We start from the raw sequence: 22,702 nt of genomic DNA on the forward strand, positions 1-22,702 counted from the left end.
CACTGCCAGAAATGACCTTGCGCCGTTCCTATTTCTTTAAAGGGAAAGCGAAGAGAAGGGGAAAAAGGAGTCACCGAACTTTGAGCCCCTGGACGTCTGGCATTCAGCCTCGACCCATTGGGGTCCCTTTCCCTTTCCACGGGTCCGACGCAATGTGAAAGATGCGTCGTCAGCACGGCCTCTTGCAGAATTGATGGGCTCGGAATTGGTTCCGAGCTGGGCGCCTCGGAACTCAATCAGGATGACCGTGAAAGTGTGAAAGCGTGAATTGGCTTTTGGGTGGTGGTGGCTTGACTCGGGATTTCCATGAAACAAAGGTCAGGGCTTGCCCGAGCTGGAAGCTGAGCCAGGCTGGCTGAACTGGGCTGAGCTGAGGCCAATTGTGCCTGGGCTGGGTTTGATTAATCGAGGCTTGCAGGCGATGCTTTCTCGGTGTTGCGAGTGAGAGACATTGGAACAGGGGGCCCGACTCAGACGGTATATCGTCGGGCATCGTCAGGCTTGAAGGCGGGTTGTCATGTCATGCCGCCGCTGATCGTCATCCCCAGTGCCTCGGAGAGTAGCAGCAGTAAGCATCGTGAAATAGCTGTGCGCGACCTGCAGCCAACGTGGTGCCTGGCATTGAAGGGGCCGAGAAAGGGAAAGGGAAAAAAAAAGGGCCCCTGGTCGGGAATGTCTGTGCTCGATCTGCAGCACTTGCACATGCAGAGGATGGCAGGATGGCAGGATGGCCTGTGTGCGGTGGACACAAACCACACGAGCCTCTCGTTATTGATAATTGCGTACCCCGTACTCTATGTAACATGCCCACCATGCCCACCTTGCCCACTCCCCCTGCAACAATGTCAAGTTGCACCCAGCAGGTCGCGTGCTCGCCATGTGGTTGATTGCCCACCCAGCGCGGCGGGTGGGATATTCTTGTAATTATTGACATGTATGCTAATAATACCATGTTACAGCTCGCTCACCGTCGTTGCATCCAGTTCCCGAAAGGAAAGGAGAGGAGCATGAGGGAGAGAGAGAGAGAGAGAGAGAGAGAGAGGGACAGAGAGAGGGACAGAGAGGGAACGACAAAGCGAGGACCCTTGTCTGGGATCTTCTTGCCTGCCCTCCTCACCGACAGGCGCACCGAGCATATTGGGCGTGCCCGGTGAGCACGAATCAGGCAATGATGAGCGGTGTCGAGGTGTTTCAACATATCCGTCAGCTCGGAAGCCCCACCGCATATACATACAAACTTCCCTCATCACTGCCCAAGGCAATGCAATGCAATGCAGTGCGGCGCGGTGCGGTGCAAAGCAATGCAGGACCAAGGGGCAGGCTGCTGATTCGGTAATCCTACCTTGCTGTCTGCGTGCGTGTGTGCGCGTGTGCGTGCGTACGACCTCGGGGCCATTGACCTTCCACCAAGGAAGCATCACTTCTCACCTGCTGTCCTGCTCCTGGTCTACCCTCGAACCCTGTGTGCTCGACGTCACATCCCGCCCAGCAAGCGATTACAGCCTGTTTCTGTCGGATTCTTTTCCTTGACAGCCTGGGGTAGGGCAAAGTGCATGCAGCTAGGTACTCAGGGCGCGATCAAACCTGGCGGCGTCTGCTTTGTCGATTGGCTGATTCCGTGTCCCTGGGCGCATGGAATGACACCCTCACCTACGAAAACGACCGCGAGAACGACCACGGCGAGCGACAAGATAGAGTGACGGCAGTTCTTTTCTGCCCGTACCGTGAGACTCGGACGTAGCCGCTGATCCTGCTACGACTGTGCCATGTCGTCGCTCTTCTCGTCTCTGGAAGATTTTAGCCACAGCGGTCCGTCGGCTTATAATTTTGAGACACCCAAAGCGGCCAATCTTTCTACGTGACAGCCAAAATCCCTACTTCAGACGACGCCCATATCAGCCGCCTCGGTTGTGAAGGCCACGGATCCGCGCTCTCGTTAAGCCGCCATCTCTCAAATTTTTTTCTTCTTTCGTAGGATTTTTTTTCCTTCTCTTGGGTTGGAATTGGACCGCCCGCACGGGCTGGGCCCTGTTGTGAAACCACACCGCGCACCACCCTTCTTGATCACCACTGGCTTATCTGCCTGTCAGACTTCCACTCGCTTCGGACGAACCAGGATCTCTCGAGGCAACCACATGCGGCATCTGCTTCTTTCACTCCCGATTGGTGCCCAAATCCAAGGGACCTCGAGTCTCGGACCCGAGGGCTCGCATACTTGCCCCGGATGGTGTGTAGACGTCAATGTGATGAGGTTGTAGATGTTTGTCCCACCTGTTCCTGTCCAGGCTACTGATATGCATGTTATCATCAGGCTGTGATGACTTCAACTAGGCTTGAAATCACGGGGTTTGGCGTCATTCACTGTTGGTGCTCTGTCTTGATAGTGGCCGCGCCCGTAGTATGATGCTTTTAAAGGCTCACAGCATATAATAATACAAACAGCGGGCATAGACAAGTGTAGTATTGATACAGTAGGCCTGAGAGGAGATGTCCTACTCGCTGACTTTGATGTTGAGGTCGTAGCTGCTTTCCCTCCCTCTCGTAAATCATTACTGTTCGACCATCTTTGATCGATCCATATGCCACATATCAATGACATCCTCTGCTGCCGGGGCAAAGTCGACACCCTTGAACTTACCATTGAGGACATCCCGACTCTTCAACGTCTCATGAGCCACATCCTGCCATGCAAGTCTCTTCCCGAGAGGCACAGTCTGCTCCCCCAGGCCCTCAGGAGGGCGCTCAACCACAACATCGCACAACCTCCCACCCTCCTTCCTCACCACACCGTCGACAATCACCATCTCCACGTCCCGGATGCTAGAGTGCAGCACGACAGCAGCGACCGGGTCCTCCTGAGCCGCAACCGCCATGCCGGGGCTCAGCCCATCAAACACGACAACATCAGCCTTGTAGCCCACCTTCAGCCGCCCAACACTCCCCGCCATGCCCACCGCCTTCGCACCACACACAGTCCCCAGGTTAAACACCTCCGCGACCGTCCCCTCAGCCCGCCTCACCCACCCCCCCTCCCGCCCAACCTCCTGCGCCCTCTCCAGCCGCCGCCCCTGCAGCGCAAGCGTCATCTGCGCGGGCATGTAACTCGTGCCCCACGTGTGGCAGTCCACGCCCAGGCTCCCCACGCCACCCTCGTAGACGCCCCGCCACAGCGCGACGGGGTCGATGCCCATCTGCAGCTCCGTGTTGGGCGTGGACGACACGGCGGCGCCCGCGCCGGCCAGCGCCGCGACGTCGTCCGGCCCCAGCGCCGCCGCGTGGCTGAGCAGCACGTCCGGGCCCAGCAGGCCCGCGGCGCCCAGGATCGCCACGGCCGCGGGCGGGCCGCCGAACGCGGGGCCGCCCTGCGCGTGCGTCGTGATCAGCTGCGCGCCGGGGGCCCCGCGCAGCCGCGCGTACAGCGCCTGGAGCGACGCCCGGGGCATGTAGACGTTGTCGTTGGCGAAGCCGAGGGTCACGCGGCCGCTGCCTTGGGGGTGGGGGCTTGCTGCCAGCGCGGCGAAGTCGTCGAGGGCGGCGGGCGGCGGGTAGGGCTCCTCTTCTAGCTTTAGGGGGCTGAAGGAGGCGGTGCGCCGTGGGGCCGAGTAGCAGTAGATTGTGCGCAGGCCTGAGGTGCTGAGGGCCTGGATTGCGGTTTTGGCTGTGTGCGTGGTTAGTTTTCTGAGCTGAGAAAGAAGTGTTATATGTAGGGCTACGAAGGTGTCTCACGGTAGTCTGGCCCCAGGTTGAGGTGCGAGTGGTCGACGACTGTCGTAGTCCCGGCGTCGACCGACTCCATAGCACCAGCGAGCTGGCCCCAGAAGAGGTCCTGCGGCGTGTAGAAGGTGCCGCAGTAGCAGCCCGCAGGCATGTAATCGACCAGCGTGTGGTTGGCATGCCGGCCTTTCAGCTGCGACTGCCACAAGTGCGCGTGCGTCGAGATGAAGCCTGGTGACACGATCTTGGAAGCGCAGTCGACGACCTTGGTGGTCGAGCCCGCCGCCGGGGTGATGTCGGCCTCGATCTTGGCGATCCTGTCGCCCTCGATGAGAAGGTCTGCCCGGGTGGGCACGACGTTGTTGTTATCGTCGTGAATGAGGAGGGTGCCGCCCTTGAGGAGGATTGATGGAGATGCCATGGTTGGGGTCGTGGAGTCTGTAAGTAGTTATTGTATGTACACTGATGTTACCACTCAGTGACTGAGTCTACACTTCTATGAGATGTCGAGGTCCATTTAGGTCGTTGTCGATATCATATAAATATCCATTGTTATGGGCCGTCGATGCAGGTGACGGAGCAGGTCCAATTCCCCTGCATCAAACATGTGAATAAGCTACCCAGAATGATACACTAGGCGCTGGAGTTGGTCCATAACTCCGTGATACAAAGTCATCTCCACTCCCCACGTTCCCCGCGATGGGCTGGCTGTTGGGCAGGATCGTCAACTTTCCCATGTCGGTAGCGGATTATGTGACTTCGGACTTGTCGGATTTCGGAGGCCATAGGCCTAGGTTGTGGTCGCACTGCACACACTTAGCAGGGATCATAAGGCTTATCACACAGCCCTTTCCCGGGGTGCATGAGAGGAAATAACTACAAGTCTATGTGGTCTATGCAAGTAAGGACCTAACTAAGAGACAAAGCCCATCCTGCGGGAGCCAAGCAGCCAAGCCAGACTGCAACATCTGAAGCTCCGCAAGTACGAGCCGAAGACTACTTACAAATCACGAGCTAGGTCACTAGCTTCCACCGTAGACGCGAAGCCCCGAGACGGACTTTATCCTTTCCGCCCGGAAGAGCGAAACTGGGAAAGTAAGCCACTGGCACCGTAGGCTCGCCCTACGTACTTGTTGTATGGAGAGTGAAGATGTGCAGTCAATTCGAGCGCGGGCAAGACACATGGATCACGAGCATCCGAGTTCTGGCGTGAAAAGGGCACCACAATTCAACGCTCCGTAGGTGAAGCACCAAGATATATCTCTGGAAAAGTGGCCAAATGAGGGCTTTGGAGATATTGACTTGGATAACACATATTTCGCGTAGGAAAACTGGCATTCCACAGAGAACAGAGAGCCACAAGGCTTCAAGAGTTCCCGATGGAACGCAATATATTTCCACGAGAAAAAGATCAAAATCATATGTATGCATGCTGTGTGTATGCGTGCGCCACCGTCGCTTGAAGACAATGCTACCTCCCTGCCGCCCTTCCTCCCTTCTTCCTGGCCCTCATTCCCCAGCTCTCCTGATATCGAAGAAAGGCCAAAAGACAATGCAATGCTGTATGAGTAGAAGAAACACGAGAAAACAAAATGCTATGCTCAAAACGTGGTTCCACTGGATGGACACCTTTGAGAGACAAATACCGCCGACGCCCCATCTGCCGTCCCTGGAATGCAGGATTGAATCTATGACATGCCCGGGTCCCCCGAGAGTCTGAGCTCCCGGGAGGACCTCTTCCTCTTGTTTCCGCCTCTCCTATCGCCGTTGTAGGAAACGCTTCTCCTCTGCCGGGGGAAGTCGGGTGGTATGGGTATCAAGAACGAGCCTTCTCTGGTTTCCCTGTCGCGATCACCGCCTCTGGTATGGTGGCTGTTGCTGCCACTGCCATTGCTTCTGTTATTAGAAGACCGCCTCCTGCCGAGCTGCTGCGCCGCCCCGGGTCCCTAGGCCTGGTGGTCCTGCTGCTCGACGAACGGGTCAAACTCCTGCCGCTTGCGCGCCGGCTGCCCTGTATCGCTTTCTTCGCCACCCGCGTCGCTGGGGCCGTTGATCTTCGGCGGCGTCTGGTGGGCCCCCGTAGGGGAGGAGCCGCCTGGCCCGTACCTGTCCTCCCAGAGCTTGCGCATGACCTGGTAGATGAACAGGAACTGCGGCTCGGCCTGCACCATGCTGCGCCGCTGCTCGCGCAGCTGGTTGACAGTGTGGAAGATGAGATCGTCGCCCTCCACCTCTGTAGGCACCACCTGCTCCTCCACCTCCATCTTGCCCTCCGAGTCGTCGTCGCTTCGCTGGTGCTGGCCGTTGTTGGTGCCTTCCGTACTAGCCGAACCGCCTTCGTCCGTCCTCTTATGCCGGAAGTGCGAGGGTGAGTCCCAGTGCTCGAGGGCGCCAGCGTCCAGCTCGCGCATGAGATGCTCCAGCGCGATGAACGTCCCGCTCCGTCCTACGCCCGCGCTGCAGTGCACAATGCGGGGGTTCTCGGGGCTGGCGTTCTTCTCGCGTGAGAGGCGCATCAGTGTGAAGAAGCTGTCGAGGTCCTCGAGGGCCGGGACACCGAAGTCTGGCCATTTCTTGTAGAGGAAATGCCATACGATGCGCTCCTCGTACTTCAACGGTAGATCCTTCTGTTGCGTCTTGGTTGATTCCCCAAGGTCGACGTTGGCGCTCTTATCGTCGTTGCTGTCATCTGCAGAAAGATCGTCCTCATGGGCGGCCTTGAGAGGCGACAGCATCTTCACGTCGCCGCTACCATCAACTGCATTAACTGGCGTCGTCAATTGGTCCCTATCGCCATCGCCGCGCGTCTTCGCGATCTTCGCTGGGCTCTTGTATGATCGTATTATCAACTTTCGTAGCTCAATGGCATCTCCGGCCTCAGTCTCCTCAATCGCCTCGCAGTGCACGCTCGCCCTGAACGCATCGCCGAACTCGTCCCTCTCGTTGATCTCCAGGGGCGCATCATCGGGGCTACGCGGGAAATAAGGATAGCACTTCTCCATGTGCGCTTCGTGTGTCTCCGTCAGCATGACAATCACCGCAGGGCTCGCCAACTGCTCAACCACCATGCGCCACACGTGGTCTGTGGTCATTCGCTTGGGACCTTGCATCGCAATATATCGCTCCGGCCCGCTGCCCGCAAGGTCTGACAGCCCAACTATCGTATCCTCCTTACTGTTGCGATCTTGCGCTTGCGGTCGATTAGCCTGGTGCGGTGTCGTAGAAGACAGGATTATTGGTGACGCATTGACGTAGTCCACCTTGCCTGGCGGGACGCGCAACCTCACACGATTGTTCTCCCAAGGCTGAATGTTCATGTACCTATCCAATCTCTTTAAATGGTCGCCAGTCACGCGCGCCCACTTGAAGTCTGGCGAAGGGTTTGTCAGGCTTTGCATAATGCGATTGCGCTCCATCCATACAATCTCCTGGAACTTGGCGACAATTTCCTGAGGCGACAGGGAAAGGAAGGATGGCATCCTAGGGGGCTGACCCCCGACGGCGTCGCCGTTCATTTCCAGTGTCTGCAAATCGCCGCTGCCTCCCCGAACGGTGGGCGAGGTTGCAGGTCTGTCGTCGAACACATCGAATGTGTATGTGGCGCCGATGGGTGAACGGGGCAGGGAGCCGGCAGCGGGAGACCGTGCGCGTTTGTGGGAGCGGCTGAAGTCGCGCAGGCTGCGGAAAGGTGAGGTCTTCTTCTCTTTGTTGGGAAGGTGCGGGACCTGGAGAGGAGAGTGTGCCGAGACGGGCTCGGGGGTGGTCTTGCCGGAGCTGTGGGTGCCGTCGGTGACGATTGTAGGTCGCGAAGGTGAGGCCTTTCTGCTCTTCCGGTGAAAACCGGACCGCAAGCGGTCCATCGTGAGGGCTGGCCGGCGATGTGACGCTGTCAAGGTTATGGTGAGTGGTGTTGGGCGTCTGAGCGGCGGCTGTTGGTGGGATAGGACGAGATGGAATGCGACTGCCACGAATCGCACAGCCAGGCGACGGCAGGGGAGTCGCGATCCAAGGTGCAGGTCGATATTAAAATGCCCCCGTGTCTCTGCAAGGGAGTATGGAAATGCGGCAGCTTGGCCGACAAGTATTCGCCGTGGAGCCGGGGGCGCAGCGATCGGGAGGGTAATTTGTAAGTCTGGACGCCACCGGAAGCGAGTGGCCCGGTGGGAACTGGAGCTGGACGGGCGCGCGACGGAGGGCACAAAGGAGTGAATGTTGAGAAGTTGAGAAGCAAGCAGAGTGGTACTGCAGTGTCGCCCAGCATGCAGGAACAAAGCAAAATGCCTAGCTCGGTCGGTCGGAGGGAGTTGTTCGAGCACAAGTATCTAGTGCGCTGGTGCGAAGAAGGGTCGATTCGGCTCGATGCCGAAGCCGAAGCCAACAACGGTGACAAAGCGATTGACTGTCATGCGGCAAGTGAGCCAGGGTGTCGGGTCGTTTGTTCAGCTTCCAGGAGTGGCACTTGAGCACGTGTGGCGAGCCGAGTCCGAGTCCAGGTGCAAGTCCTCCAAGTCCAAGTCCAAGGAAGGGGGGGGGGATGGAGGCAAAGCGAGCCAAGATAGACTACGTGCGAGGCTGAGGAGCAGAGCAGACAAAGGAGTGACGAGTTGGCTTTCTTCTTCGTGTTCTTCACCTCCCTCCTCGTTTCGTCTCGTCTCGTCTCGGGCACAGGGTGGCTAGCCTATGTGGCTGACATTGTTGCAGGAGAGGTTCGGTGGCCGTCGTGATTGGTGACGCAACACTCTTCTTGTTGGTCGCGGAGGGAGCTCGCCGCCTCGCCGCCTCGCCGGGTACAAGGTTTTGCGGTCGACAGGGCCGGTGCCGAACACGACGCTGTGTGTCAGGCAGATCGCGAAAAAGGGCCTGGTCTGGTCTTGAGGGGGCCAGAGAGGGCAGGTTTGGTCGTGGCTGCAAGGTCAGGCCGTGGTATGGGACCAGAAGCTTGGAGGGAGGAATGCGATGTGCAGGTGCAGGTGCTACCTTAATTTTTCAGACCCTGGGGTAGTGTGGTAATGTATCTCATGTACCCGCAGCGTAGCGCGAGTAGCTACTTCGGAACGCAGCCTCCAGCCTGGGGGGGTGCTAGCCGTGGTCACACCCGCCCGTGCAGCCCGCCAGCCCGCCCAGCCCGTCCGAGAGATGACCTGCAGCCCACTTGCCTGCTTGCCCGTCCAGCCCGCCAGACAGCTACATGCCACCAAGCAGCCTAGGTAGAGGGTAAGGGGCCACAGGGTCTGCGGGTGTGTGTGTGTGTGACGTTGTCTGTGGGCCGCCGATCGACAACTGAGCAGAGTGAGTGGGTTTGAGAGTTGCTAAAATAAGCCTAGCAAGGCCCACACGTCGACAACTCATTTGGAGGGTCAGCCCGCAGATTGGAGGGGACGCACCTAATGGATTGGACTGACTGGTACGTGTCTGCTGCGTGCTGGGTGTAGTACTGCGTACAGGTCACAATATTTTGCTGTGGTCTATACGTGTACAGTACTTCTCTCTTGTCATCTTGCGGGCACCCTGACTCCCTCCCAGATACCTTCGACCTCATATCCGACGCCGACGGATGATGAACAGAAGCAGTCTATAATTGCAATCAATATGCTCATCACCTGGTTAGCCACTCGGGTGGCAAGATTGACATCTCTCAGCCATCCTCTCTCCTCGGGATCCGGCAGTCTGGGATGACATCTGCACATGCACCTGCACCACATCGCATCTGTCCGCACCGCACACACCCCTTCCAACCTTATTCAGACGCTGGTGCTCAGGGCCCCAGGAATGGGACTATTGTCTACTATCGAGTGTCGATCCAGGGCCTGATTCACATACTATTGCACTGACTCATCTCCCAACCAACCAAACCGTCCGTCGATCGGTGCTGCGAGTTCGTCTCCGTCCCAACGGCCCTACTGACCACTTTCGCAATATGATTCAAGAACTCGTCCGGTGTCAACTCGGGACATCCTGTCTTATAACACCCTAGATCTGAGACGACGCACACATGCTTTCGGCCAGTGTCCGAGTCAAAGGATCACCGCAAGGATATTGCCTTGCCCTCAACACCCACCTCTCGGCCGCCAGCCGCACTGCCTTACCGGGCTCACGGATACGGTCCATTTATTCTCTATTTGACACTTTCATCTCGGATCCCAATCGGCTGTGAGAGGAGAGAGCTATGCTGCTTCTGCTGTACTCATATACACGGGACATTCCAGCGTCCACTGGCTACATTTCAGGCTGTAGTAGTCGAAATGGCCTATCCAACCATGTCCGGCCCAGGACTTCCTGTTTCATCTCACTTGTCTCCCCCTTTTCGATGGAACGCCAATACCCGGAGGGCAATCATCAAAGATGCGACCGCTCCCCAAACAAAAATACACTTAAAAGTTCCGGGTCTTTGCGCTTCTCTCACCTGCACGAATTAGAGACGCAGCCCCGCCCATGCACGCCTTCAATCAATCATGACTCCCCACGTCATGTGCCAGAGTAGACAGCCGTGACGTAGCGCCCACACTCCACCCTCTGCTCCATGCTCACTTTCCTGCCCTTGCCGTCCTTGCCCAGCCTCGCCGTCTGTCTGGGTGTGATCTGGAAACGGTGCTCCTCTCCTTTCCTGCCAGCCTTCGCGTCACCTGCACCACCGTCCAGCGGGCCAATGTATATCGGCGCGTTCGAGTTGCTCCTCTTGCCGTTGCCGAGCTGGTAGAACTCGTTACCGCCCCACCACACGATGTCCGCACCCCAGTTCGTGTCGTTGTCGCCTGACTTGCCTGTCGCTTCCACGTAGGTCACATTGTCCATCACTGCCGCGGTATGCGTGCTCCCGACGGAGAGGCGTGCGAGTCGGATGGGGACGACCTGGTTTGCTTTCTCGTCCCACTCGAAGAGTCCGGACAGCGCCTTGATCTTGGTAGGGCCGCTGGATATGTGCGTCCACGCTCCGGTTCCGAGACTGCCTTTGATGCCTTCGCCTGCTGCCCACGTGTCGGCGACGATCTTGCCCAGGTCTCGCGCCGGTGCGATGTTGTCTGACGGTGATGTCTGGGAGGCGACCTTGGTAGCATCCACAGTAAAGTAAGAGTTGGCGCCACCAGCTGCGATAGAAGTGACCTTGGGCACCAGCCCAGTCGCCTTGTAGAGCTTGTTGAATGGCAGCAACGAGGGGCTGTCGATCACGGGAACCTCGGCCTCTGGAGGGAAGCCGAGCTGCCCCACTGCGTTATCGCCAAAGGCGAACACCCTGCCCTCGTCATCGAGGACCAATGAGTGATACTCCCCGGTCGCGATCTTTTTTGCCTTGAAGCCCTTGAGTGTGCCGAGTTCGTGCGGCTGGTCGAAAGGGCCTTGCGGCCTCGAAGCCCAGGTCAGCCCAGGGACACCGAGCTGGCCACGCGATGGGAAGCTCTCGGAGCTCGATGCTGCGGAGAACACACGCCCGTTGGAGGTCAGGAGCAGAGCGTGCTCCCGGCCACTGCTGACATCAACAATTTTCTCGCCCCAGCCCAGATCCTTGGGCTTGATTTCTCGATAGTTTACGGCCGTCGCAGGATTTGACCAGAATGACAACCACGATGAACTTTCATCCTGGCTGCCTCCCGACCTTTGGTCTGACCTAGCCACGGGAACCGAGTAGACCGACCCGCCGGACGATAGTGCAAGAATGCGATCCCTTGAGATCGCCAGCTTGGCGATGTCCTTTCCCTTGAGAGTGACAGCCGGCCTGGGGTCCTCTGCGAAGTAGCCAGTTCCCCATTGCACGAGATCGCCCTTTTCGGTAACGGCGGCACCAAAGTCCTGATCAAGCTTCAGATCCCGCAGCAGTTGACCATCAAAGTAAGGTATCCGTCTCGGCGTCTTGACGACGGTTTCCTTGGACTCGGGGGCGACGGCCCTGCCGACGTTTGATCCCCATGCGTAGACGCCTGGGTTCTCCCAGCTCTTGCGCACCTGAATATGCTGCGAAGAGATCAGGTCCCGGTTCTCCTCCTTGTTCCTGGGGGCCTTCCGCTTCTTCTCGAACTCGATCTCGGCCTGTGGGATCCCAGCGACGGCATTTTCGCCAAAGAACAGAGGGTAGGCCCACGCTGCGCCGGCAAGAGCCACTCCAGCAACCGCGACAACGCCAAATACCCTCCTGCCGCCCCGTGAGCGCTGCGGTGGAACCGGGTAGGAGCTCTTATGGCGGATGGACGATCGTGCGGGGCCTCGCTGCAGTGATCGTGTGAGGTTGAGGGCGAGCGATGGATGCTGCCGCAGCACGGCTCTTGACGTGAGAGATGACATGTTCACAGGACCCAGGATGCTTGGTTCTGTCGTATGTGAGTCAATGTTGATCTCAAACAGGCAACATTCACACACACCACATCGCTAAGGACCGTTATCAGGGTCTTTTTGGGGCAGCGCTGGGGCTTGAGAGTGGTGAGGTCATCCGCCGCGGGCCATCAACCTTAGTAAAGCTCAAGCTCTGAATGGAAGAGGAGCCCAGAGCCTGCAGCACAAGACCCCTGCCCCTGGTTGCATGCACGCTCCCAACGCAGCCCCACAAGAGCTTGTCCCCACTGGAGCCGGGTCCTTGCGCAGAGCCCCACGCCGATGTGCGGCTGGAGTGTGCAATCTGGCAGCCCGCCACGTCCGCGACCAACTGGCGCGACAGGGCTGAATTTCGGGAGCTACCAATTGGGAATTTGGAAGCTCAGCACAACACCCGGCGCCTTCTGGCCCCCTTTGTCGACTGCTAGGTCCCAGCCGCAAGCTCCACGGGGCTGCCGTCCTTCGCCATCGAAAATGTACGAGGACTCGTGGTACAACTCGATATTGGAGTTCCAGCAACCACAGGCACAGCAGCACCGGAGGGCTCCGTCCCAAAGCTATGCCCACCGACGCAGGAGCAGTACCCTGCTGCAGCAGCCGAACGGGACCAATGCGCCCAACGGCGGCGTGGAAGATCTCGAGGAATTGTTGGAAGAGGACGATGATGACTCCCCTCCCGAGCCAGACCTGGCACGACGAGCCCAATCCTTCTCCGACTTCCATGCTATAGTTCGCGCCGAGCTAGTGAAAGATGCGCCCCGAAAGAAGAGAAGGAGGAGAAGGAAGGGGGACGTTAATCTGGATGCTTTGGCGTTGCATGGAATAGAAAATGCCCTGGATGAAGACGACGATATCCTGCTCGACACATACCAGGATGAGCTGCTGGATGCAGGCCAACAGGAATATACCCTATACGGAGAACAGCTATCGATGACAGAGAGGCATCTGGACACATTGATAGAAGACACAAATAGTGCTTTGGAGCTGCTGGCCTCTCTGTCGGAATCTTTCCGTGGGGTAGAGGAGCAGACAACATCCTTCCAGGCCCAGTGCGAGGACCTGCTATCGGAGCAGCGACGGTTACAGAAGCTGGCCGACGAGGTGGGGACCGACCTGCACTACTACGCCTATATTGACACCATCAGCCGGCGCTTGAATGCGCCAGGGGCAAGTCGCCTGGTGGAAGATGAGTCGTTTGGGGAGATTCTGGAGAACTTGGATGCCTGTATCGCATTCATGGAGAAGAATCCCTCATACCGGGACTCCGAGTCCTACCTGGCGCGGTACCAGTCCCTCCTGACGAAAGCTCTGCACCTGCTGGAAGTCGGCCTTGAAGCAAGGCTGGAAAGAGTCTCGTCCGATATATCCAGGCAAATTGCCGCGACACAGTCCGAATCAGCCCGGCACGCCCTCGCCTATGGACGCTTCGAGGAGATGATGCTCGAAGACACGTATTCTCTGATTCCCAACGTGCAGCAAGTCGTGCATCAGGCGTACGACCCGGCTGGCAACGCCTTATCCGGCACAAACTCTGAGATCTACTCCAACACGGCCAACAACATCTTCCAGGCATACATCGCGGCCCGTGACCGTGATCTCAGACCTATCATCCAGCACGACCTGGACACATTCAAAAAGGAGGCTAAGGATGCCTCTGTCGAGACCGCATCGAGGAACTTTGTTAAACAAAGCTTCGAAAGATCTTACAACGAGGCAATGCTCTTCGCAAAGATCTTTGCAGTCGAGCCACACTACAGCACCGACCCGACATCTGCCTTTGTGACGCTCAAGTCGCACCAGAGGGTCATGGTCAACGCGACCAATGTTGTTCCCATCGCAAACAGCCTGCAGTCCGCATTGCATGCGGCGGAGTTGCAAACTATCTGTAACATCCTCGGGTGGATCACCAATGAGTACCTCGTCTCGGACTACGAAGAGGAGGAATCTGCCTTTTCAAGACACTGCCAGGAGCTTGCAGCGCGGCTACTGGCGGAGCACCTGTGGTTGTTCACAGATGCTGCCTTTGAGGCGGAGATTGGGAAGTCTATATCCAAGATCACAGTTCTGCCGGATGCGCTGAAAATCGGCCCAGTAGTCGATGGCGTCGCATCATCAAATGCCTACCCGCCGGTGAAGCGAGCCCTAGAGCTGCTGGTCATGTTCGACCAGTCCATGCCAAAAGAGCGATGCGTAAGTTTTTCTTTCCCTCCCTGTGTCCCGGCAATCCAGCTCTGACAACCCGACAGCAACGAAACAGCCCGGTGGTCTTCAAGATCGTGAAAGAGACCATCCAGGTCCTGCAACGCGCCGAGACTCGCATCAAGTCCACCAAGGGTGGCACAGACTCGGACCTCTTCATGATCAAAAACCTACTCATACTGAAGAACGAGCTGGTCTCCCTCGAGATAGGCGACGTGCGCAACCAGGAACCGGGGATGCAGTACTTCTCGCAGATCTGGAACAACATCACGCCCCAGAACCTCGTCGGCTACGTCAGCAGCTTCATCCCTGGCGCAGCGTCGTTCCTGTCGTCCCGCGGCGGCGGCGCTGCCACCACCACCCCGCAAGCACAACCGACCCCAGCGGCCGCGGACAGCGGGGACGCGAGCGAGCAGCTGGATGACCTGCTGCGGCGGGCGATCGGCTCCTTCACGCACCGCTGGGCGGTGCTGCTCAACGACTCGCGTGCGAACAAGACGGGCGGCAAGAACCTGGCCAAGGTGGAGAGGGACCTCGGGGAGATGCTGCAGACGGCGTTTAGCAACCAGCCCGAGGTGATTGGGAAGCTGAATGAGGCTATTCAGCTGCATGTGCAGTCATTGAGGAAGTAGAGGGGGATAGGACGCTGGATGGTATAGACGAGATATGGTGGTGGCTAATATCAACCACCTATTTAGAGGAGTACAGATTCCATCTGCTGATAAGTCTATGCAAAGGTCTCTGAGACTCCTGGCTGGGGCTTATTTGCTGCTTGCCCCATACGTACACGCCGCGTTTTCCGGCACGATATTTCTAAAGTCAACCTACAGCTGAGCTCAAACAGCTCTCGTCCTTGGCCCCGTAATATCCAGTGCCAAAAGTGGAGCCTAGACAGGCATTCTACTTCCAACCCAGTTCAAGATTGCACCACTGTGTTCACGGCCGATGCCATCAATAAAATTCGTGACGCCAGCGATGAAAGCGATGCAACGCTCCACGTCATTCTCTCCAGTATAGGCTGGAATACTGGCCGAATGCAAGTTCAGGTCCACGCACACGATAATGGATTTCCTGCCCTCCTTCTCCCACTCTCTCGCCATAGTGACAGACATCTGGTACAGCGCGGCCTTGGCAGCTCGGTATGCCATGCAGGTCCCGAACGAATTGCCTAAAAAGTTGGTCATTATTGAACGGTATCGCATACATCAGGGGATAAGCAGCAGAGGCTGGCCTGTAAGGGATGGGGCCTACCTGATATGAAGCTAAGGCCCGATGATATGTTGATGATCTTGGGATTTGCCGCACGCTCGAGCTTAGGGAGGAAATGTTTGATAGCAAGGTAAGAACCCTAAGGTCAAAGAACCATCAGCGAACAGTTCGTGCTCGTAATAGGCAGTATTCCGGAGAGATCGGAGTGGGACAGAAAGGTAAGGTACCGTTGCCATCATGCAGAATTTCTAATTGATGTCGCTCGCAGTCTGCTCGTACCAATGCTTCGGGTGATGAGGAAGATCTGGCAAATGAACAATTAGGTATCTCATAGCCATATGGCTGGTAATGTGTCTTAAATGCCCTACCTCCGACGTTGACGAGGATATCCAAAGGTTCCTGGTCGTAGAACCGTGTGACTCGCCTGATGTTGTCTTCATCGAGGTAGTCGAGCTCCGCAATTCTGGCTCCAGTTCGTCTCAGCTGCTCATATAAAACGAAAGCGTGAGTAATAATCAACGCTTTGAGGCGTCCATGACCTCCATGAGGCGCGCCGTTGTCATGGGCATTGCTTGACGTACATCATCCACACTTGAGTGCATTCGGTCCTGAGGCTGTGTCGTACCGGTGACAGACCACCCGCGCTCCATAATGGCCTTGACAATTTGAATACCAATGCCACGGTTCGCACCTACAGCAATAGACAGTTGAGACAGTGCCTATGACGACAGTCTTGAGGCACAGCTGTTTCTTACCGATAACGAGGACGTTCGGGGCCGCCATGCTCGCCGTCGTGTGACTGAAGGCCGAAAGCAAACCACGAGCCCAGAGGGACAGGCGTTCTAGCAGAGCTCTCGAGACTTTCAAAAAAGAATTCGAGCGAGGATCTAACGCGATAAAAGGGGGTTATGGGTGTTGTGAAGGTGTTAGTACATCAAGGTTGGGAAATGCGCGAATGGTCAAGCAAGCAGTTTGGATTGTGAAGTTCTCTGTGCCGCACCTTCCCTATACATGTGTGCTCGCAGTTTCACGCAAAAACTACGCAGGCGGCCGTCACATTTGGCCATCGAGCAAGAAGGAAGTAGAGTAATCACATTCAGCTACTTATCGTGATCGGCAGGAACGGCCTTGACAGTTGATGAGACCCTGAACGAACAGTCACTCGCTGGGGGCTTTTTGAGACTGTTCTCTTGACTTGCATTTTTCAATCAGTCACCGAAAACTATAAGAGTTCGTAGATGCACTCACTAAGGTTCTTCCGTTGAGGGAGTGCCCTTTCTGAATATTCTCGTGTCCCGAACATGTACGAACCCAATCTGAGCCAGAGCGGAACTTGCGAGAAAGCAATCTGAACTTCTCTTGTTATAACAGATTCACAGCACTTCCCATCTGGCGCATTATGTTAGATTTGCATTGCTGGTGTCAGTGCTCGCCATATTCATGATGTGTCGTGAGTTTTGTGTCGCCCCATCTTCTACTTAAACAATGCTTAAATGTACACCGTATCTTGCAATTTCGGGCCCAGACAAGGTCATACAGCAGCGGATGGACTACGTCGAGGGCTTACCTGTTCCAGATGACGAGCTGCTTCGCACTGTCGTCGAGAGCTTCCGATCTGCCCTCAGCATCTACGAGCCCTTTTACCGAATCATGCACCAAAACCCCGAGATGTCCAGCATGAAGTTGCAGACGACATCCTTGGTTGCGGGCCACCTGAACAGTTTCGGTTTCGAGATATATGGAGGCCTGGGGGCCACGGCGTTGTAGGAGTCTTCAGGAACGGCATTCGCAAGACGAAGACGCCACCGTCTCCTGCTGGGGTTTGGACCCAGGCAACGACTACGTCGCCTATATGGACTTCGTACTCGACACCAAGACGATCAAGCCAGATGCTCGGAAGCGGGCTCTGGCCGCCATTGAAAAGAGCATACGGGACGAGTGTGAAGCAGCAGGGAGCAGGGACAGCTGCCATGGCCTTAGCAGCGCTGACTTTCTTGACCAAGAATAATTCTTGAGTCAGGGTTGTCAGGACGCGGGCAGGAAGTTAAAGTATTTGTGGGTTTTCCTGTGAAAGAGAGACCAGCATTTACTTATTCTGGGAAACGCAGGTTACGTCTTCAGGAGTCTTAGGACTACGTGCCATTTTGGAAATGCGCCTTGTAGACCACGATTTCTCGCTGAATCAAGACTTTTGGGAGCGACATCTGCTTCTATCTTTTCGTGAATGCTGCTGCAATTGATATCTGTAAGCACGCCATTCTCGGCGGCCGGGGTTAGTCAGGACAAAGACTCAGGGCAGCTTCTTGCAGGGGTTTTGGAGGTCCCCGGCACCGGTGTCGGCGTTCACTCCGGGCTTGGCCTGAATTATTTGGTACTCCCGACTTATCTACACCACTGTTCTACTCTCACTCACTGACCTCTCCTCCAATCGCCAATTGACCATTTCTAAGTCAATAGCCTGACGCCTGCCTCATCCAAACACGTTGGAGAGCTCACCTACAGCGCTTCAGGCCGACAAGACCGTCAATAGCGTGGGGGTGGGGCAGCAGCAAGCAGCAACCAGCGGGCGCTCACTCAAGATGGCTGACTCTGCCGCCGACCTCGAGGCTCATCCTCACCAGCAGGGAGGCGCGAAGCAGACGGCGAAGGACCTGTTTTCTGGGGCAGCTGGCGGTGTTGCGCAGGTGCTACTGGGTAAGATGGCCTTGACATGAAAGCTGGAAGATGAGGGTTTCATTGCGACAAGATGCGTATGCACATGCAGCTGCACATGCACGTCGCCTTGATGAGAATGGCAGCTAGGGAGGAGGGAGTGGGCAAGTGCCCAACTCTCAGCCCGGCATGTCGCCTTCAAGAGAATGAAACCCTATCTTACACCAGATCAATACTCAGTATGCTATCGACAAGTAGCTAACAAATCCCCCAGGCCAACCCTTCGACATCGTCAAGGTCCGCCTGCAAACCTCCACAACAAACACATCAGCCCTGGCAACAGCAACCTCCATCCTGAAGAACGAGGGCCCACTAGCCTTCTACAAGGGCACTCTCACACCGCTGATCGGCATCGGCGCCTGCGTCTCAGTCCAGTTCGGCGGCTTCCACGCAGCACGGCGCTACTTCGAGGAGCAGAACACGGCGCGGCACGGCGCAGCGCCGGGCGCCGCCCTGGGCTACGGCCAGTACTACGCAGCGGGCGCATTCGCAGGCGTGGCCAACACGGTGCTGTCGTCGCCGATCGAGCACGTGCGCATCCGGCTGCAGACGCAGCCGCACGGCGCGGGGAGGCTGTACGCGGGGCCCTTGGACTGCGTGCGCAAGCTGACGGCCGCCCCCGGCGGCGGCCTGCTGGGCGGCGTCTACCGCGGCACCGCCGTCACCGTGCTGCGCGAGGCGCAGGCCTACGGCGTGTGGTTCCTCACGTTCGAGTGGCTCATGGCGCGGGACGCGGCGCGCAACGCCGTCGACCGCAAGGACATCCCCGCGTACAAGGTCGCCTTCTACGGCGGCCTGGCCGGCGAGGCGCTCTGGCTCTCCAGCTACCCCTTCGACGTGGTCAAGTCCAAGATGCAGACGGACGGCTTCGGCGCCGACAAGCGGTACAAGACCATGCGGGACTGCTTCGCGCAGACGTGGGCGAAGGAGGGCATGGCTGGGTTCTGGAGGGGCCTGGGCCCCACGCTGCTCAGGGCCATGCCCGTGTCTGCGGGCACGTTTGCTGTGGTGGAGCTGACGATGAGGGCGATCAACTAGGATATGAGGGGGTGACAGAAAATGACAACGGTGTCTGGCAGATAGCAAAGGTCGGCAACGAAGTAGGATTCCGGGAATTTGGGGACTGGACTATTTACTGCATACACAAGGCTCACGTGGTTCAACACTAGACACATGAAAGGGACAGCAATAGACATGGCAAAATGAGGGCAATTCCTCTGTTTCCTTATTTGAGGCTGAGTCTGAATCTAGTCACTATTTTCGACGCGCCTCTGCAAGATCATCCTAGCATTCCCAGGCTCAAGCGTGTCGACCCCAAGCTCCTCAATCACCTTCCTCGCCTCGGAATTGTCTGTGAACACGCGGTCGCTGGCCTGCTTGAGAGACATGAAGCCCTCCTCGGCTTCCACGGGCAGGTTGAGCAGCTTGACCGCGTCCGCGAGCGTGGCCATGGCCTCCGAAGCATTGGGGACGTAGCGGTCCACCATGGCAAACACAGCGTGCAGGTCACGCATGAACTGAGCGGCGCCCAGGGCCGTAAACTTGTTCTTGCGCAGGACATCGCCCCAAAGCGTGTCCTGCAGGCTGTCCAGGGCCTTGCGGATGACGCGGCGCACGACGGCGGCGCTGACAGCGTGTGTGAGGAAGTCGAAGTTACGCTTGATTATGCGCAGTGGCTCGTCTAGCTCAGCCGTGATGGCCAGCTGGTATGGGTCGATGGCGGCTGTGTCCTCGCTGACGACGGTCCACTGGGCCCGGTGGATGTAGGCGCGGAAGGCGTCCGCGTGCGACCTGATGACGGCTTCGGTCAGCAGGTCCTGCGCGGCCGTCCGCCGCTCTGTGTAAGCCTTGATAGTCTCGTCGAACAGAATGCCGCCGTCCTCGCCTGTCCCGACCGTCTGTGACGTCCGGCCCTTGACTTCGTCGTGACTCATGCCACCCGCGAGGTTGTTCTGGTCGTCAGACTTTGTGGCCCTGGCCTGCAGCCGGTCCCACAAGTCTACAAAGAACTCCTCGTTGCTCCAGTCCTTGAGAGCGTTGACGACATGATCTGTGCTGCCGAAGACCCTGCAAAGAGTCTCGAATGTCCCGGTGCCCTCCAAGGCTGCTAATTGCTCTTTAGTGGCCCCGTATACCATCTTGCCGGCAGTGGATGTCATAGCCTTGTAGGCACCTAGGGATCCATTCAAGCGGTCATGGTACGAGTCCAATATTTCCAGCTGGATTTCGATCAGGAAGCGCAACTTGTGGGAGAACCTTCTAACCCGCTCATATTGAGTCGTCACGGAGCGCAGGAGATCTGTAACGCGGACAGCACCGTACGTCGGTTTGGTCTTTCCGGGACCGTTGTACTCGTAGTCAATCTGACCAGCGTCTGGTGTGGCCATGATCCCTTTGTACCTCTCCAGGGCAAAAGTCTTCTCTGCTTCAAGCCACTTGTCAAAGTGTTTGTCCAGCACCTCAGTGGCGAGGCCACCCCAGCCTCGCTCGAGGTCGCCTCCATCGTAGTTGAATCTCGATCGCAAAGTATCGTCAAAGGTCATCAGCTGCGACATCAGGCTGCTCAAAAACACTGGATCCTTCAGGGCCACCTCCACGGCCGAGTTGACTTTCTCCCTGATAACAGGCAGCAATGAGGTAATGAGGGCGCACGTTGGGTCCATATAAACCATCTTGTTGGCCGCTGCCGTGTCGCTGAACTTTGTTGCGAGGATGAACCCAAAGTTGTCACGCATGAAGTCATCCCACTCCTCCAAGAGGGCAGTAATCCACGGGAAACACTGAGCCCCGATGACCTGCGGCTTGCTCGTGGGCTTGTCGCGGCTCATGAAATGGTAGCGGAATTCCTTGGTCCAGTTCTGCGCCATCACGTCGATGGGCAGGAGCGTGACCACACCGTCCGAATAGAGAACCTCTGGGATCTGCAGGTCCACCAGCTTCTCGAAACACACTCTCCACTCCTCGTCGATTTCTGATCGTGCGTCCACCCTCTTCGGCCAGCCTCTTTTCTTGAGGATCCCGTCCATCTCTGCCCACATGGTCCTCTTCATCTCGTCCCAGAGACTCTCCGCGATCCCAGCGACATGATTCACCAAGTGCGTAGCCGCATAGTCAGCTGGGGCCTGCAGCTCGTGCAGGTATTGCGCCAGCTGCTTCAACCTGGTGTATGGCTCAAGCGCGGCCTTTGGGCTCTTTGGCAGGTGGCTTCGCGCCTCGGTCCTCAGATTCTCAACATCCTGCAGCAACAGCAGGTATTTATGCGCCAGGTCCACCTTCTGCAGCTTGTGCATGGGGCCCTCGAGTCTGCGGATGGCCTCATCAGGTGCGTCAGAGCTCGAGACGATCTGCAGGCGGACGTCGATGCTGCGCTGCAGTGACTGAAAGTCGTCGATCTGTTTCTGCAGCGAGGCCTGCCGTTGGTCGGCAGACTGACGGGCGACCTCGAGGGCGTGGGAGGCGTCGTCGAGTTGGGACTGGAGCTGGACGTGCTGCTCTTCGACGCTGGCGAGGAGCTCGTCGAGGTTATCGAGGTCCACGGTCGACTGGAGCTTGTCGTCTAGATAGTCGTCTAACCGTACGTCGTCCGAGGACTGGGAGGGAAAGGAACGTAGCTGGACTGCCATGGTGAGAGATAGGTGTTTTCACCCGAAGTCGCGTCCAAGGCAATGGAAGGCAGCCACATAGGTCTACGGCGATGCTAATGGATGATGCGCGACGTTCAAGGAATCTTGCTGCAGCGGCCGACAGCTGTCTCCAACTTCCAGTACTCCAAGGTCGGATCTGTAACTCAGTTCCGGGGCCCACTCGGTTCCGAGCCCCACTAAATCGTGCAGGGGGTGATGGAGCTCCAGTAGATAACTGCAGGGTGTCCTTCTTCCAAATCTCTGGAGAAGCGAAGTCTACCACCGACAAATGTATTCCTAGCCGGGTATCTATCCACTCTTTGACTCAATTGGCTTGAACGAGTCAGTATGATTGACTTCAGTCGACGAAAGTGAACGGAGTACTCGGGGCTTTCGTCTATGGAAATGCCCGACTCCTTCGAGCACTGTGGAAGCCTTCAACTTCGTCTTCCCCTGTCCGGGCCCGAGCAGCTCTCGATCGTGCCAATTTGCTTTCGTTCCTCTCTTTAACTTCTCGTACACAGCTCCTTCAGCTTTACTTAGCTGAGGGTTGATGAATCCATGCCTAGTCCAAACGACGGCCATTTTGGCCCCAGTGAGTTTCATGACGACTGGCATGAGGCATGAATGTTGTGACCAACCTTCCAAATGCCGTTTACTCGGGGAATCTTAGTCTACGTCCCAAGCCTCCAGGCGGTCCGAACCCCGCAGGGTGGAAATCCGAGCTTACTGTGACGTTCCGGGCACTAGGCGGACCGCCGTAATAGTACTTGAATCAACCGAACGCCCTTTGCCAGCGACCTCCTTGCCATTTCAAATCATTGGAAATCTACCCCTGGTCCTCTTCAGTTGCGGCTGAGACTCTCGGCTACACCTCACACACGGGGTACAAAGACACATCGCTTCCCAGGCCCTGCAACACTTATTTGCAGAGCCCCTTTGAC

The 22,702-nt window shown here is 57.1% G+C and overlaps 8 protein-coding genes across 8 annotated transcripts; 3 read left to right on the top strand and 5 right to left on the bottom strand.

The window, feature by feature from the left end:
* Positions 1-2,549: 2,549 nt before the first annotated feature.
* J7T55_003668 (amidohydrolase) lies at positions 2,550-4,135 on the bottom strand (the record flags this gene model as incomplete). The annotated part of the gene is made up of 2 exons (XM_053143003.1): positions 2,550-3,658; positions 3,727-4,135. 2 exons carry the CDS (start codon positions 4,133-4,135, stop codon positions 2,550-2,552), a joined length of 1,518 nt encoding a protein of 505 aa, XP_052993917.1.
* A 1,525-nt stretch (positions 4,136-5,660) lies between these two features.
* On the bottom strand, positions 5,661-7,574 carry J7T55_003669 (tyrosine phosphatase 2; the record flags this gene model as incomplete). Its single annotated transcript, XM_053143004.1, has 1 exon — positions 5,661-7,574. One exon carries the CDS (start codon positions 7,572-7,574, stop codon positions 5,661-5,663), a length of 1,914 nt encoding a protein of 637 aa, XP_052993918.1.
* A 2,605-nt stretch (positions 7,575-10,179) lies between these two features.
* J7T55_003670 (rrna processing protein) lies at positions 10,180-11,988 on the bottom strand (the record flags this gene model as incomplete). Its single annotated transcript, XM_053143005.1, has 1 exon — positions 10,180-11,988. The coding sequence occupies one exon, from the start codon at positions 11,986-11,988 to the stop codon at positions 10,180-10,182; it is 1,809 nt and encodes a 602-aa protein (XP_052993919.1).
* Positions 11,989-12,489: 501 nt separating this feature from the next.
* On the top strand, positions 12,490-14,846 carry J7T55_003671 (sec34-hypothetical protein; the record flags this gene model as incomplete). The annotated part of the gene is made up of 2 exons (XM_053143006.1): positions 12,490-14,205; positions 14,262-14,846. 2 exons carry the CDS (start codon positions 12,490-12,492, stop codon positions 14,844-14,846), a joined length of 2,301 nt encoding a protein of 766 aa, XP_052993920.1.
* Positions 14,847-15,101: 255 nt separating this feature from the next.
* J7T55_003672 (uncharacterized protein) lies at positions 15,102-16,206 on the bottom strand (the record flags this gene model as incomplete). The annotated part of the gene is made up of 5 exons (XM_053143007.1): positions 15,102-15,382; positions 15,466-15,562; positions 15,703-15,906; positions 16,005-16,114; positions 16,179-16,206. The coding sequence occupies 5 exons, from the start codon at positions 16,204-16,206 to the stop codon at positions 15,102-15,104; spliced, it is 720 nt and encodes a 239-aa protein (XP_052993921.1).
* A 702-nt stretch (positions 16,207-16,908) lies between these two features.
* On the top strand, positions 16,909-17,190 carry J7T55_003673 (uncharacterized protein; the record flags this gene model as incomplete). Its single annotated transcript, XM_053143008.1, has 1 exon — positions 16,909-17,190. One exon carries the CDS (start codon positions 16,909-16,911, stop codon positions 17,188-17,190), a length of 282 nt encoding a protein of 93 aa, XP_052993922.1.
* Positions 17,191-18,002: 812 nt separating this feature from the next.
* Positions 18,003-19,173, top strand: J7T55_003674 (carrier protein ymc1; the record flags this gene model as incomplete). Its single annotated transcript, XM_053143009.1, has 2 exons — positions 18,003-18,117; positions 18,350-19,173. The coding sequence occupies 2 exons, from the start codon at positions 18,003-18,005 to the stop codon at positions 19,171-19,173; spliced, it is 939 nt and encodes a 312-aa protein (XP_052993923.1).
* A 209-nt stretch (positions 19,174-19,382) lies between these two features.
* On the bottom strand, positions 19,383-21,758 carry J7T55_003675 (rint-1 family protein; the record flags this gene model as incomplete). The annotated part of the gene is made up of 1 exon (XM_053143010.1): positions 19,383-21,758. One exon carries the CDS (start codon positions 21,756-21,758, stop codon positions 19,383-19,385), a length of 2,376 nt encoding a protein of 791 aa, XP_052993924.1.
* Between the last annotated feature and the right edge of the window lie 944 nt (positions 21,759-22,702).

This window comes from Diaporthe amygdali, assembly GCF_026229845.1.
Source record: "Diaporthe amygdali strain CAA958 chromosome Unknown NODE_13_length_1014660_cov_65_381101, whole genome shotgun sequence".
Lineage (NCBI taxonomy): Eukaryota > Fungi > Ascomycota > Sordariomycetes > Diaporthales > Diaporthaceae > Diaporthe > Diaporthe amygdali.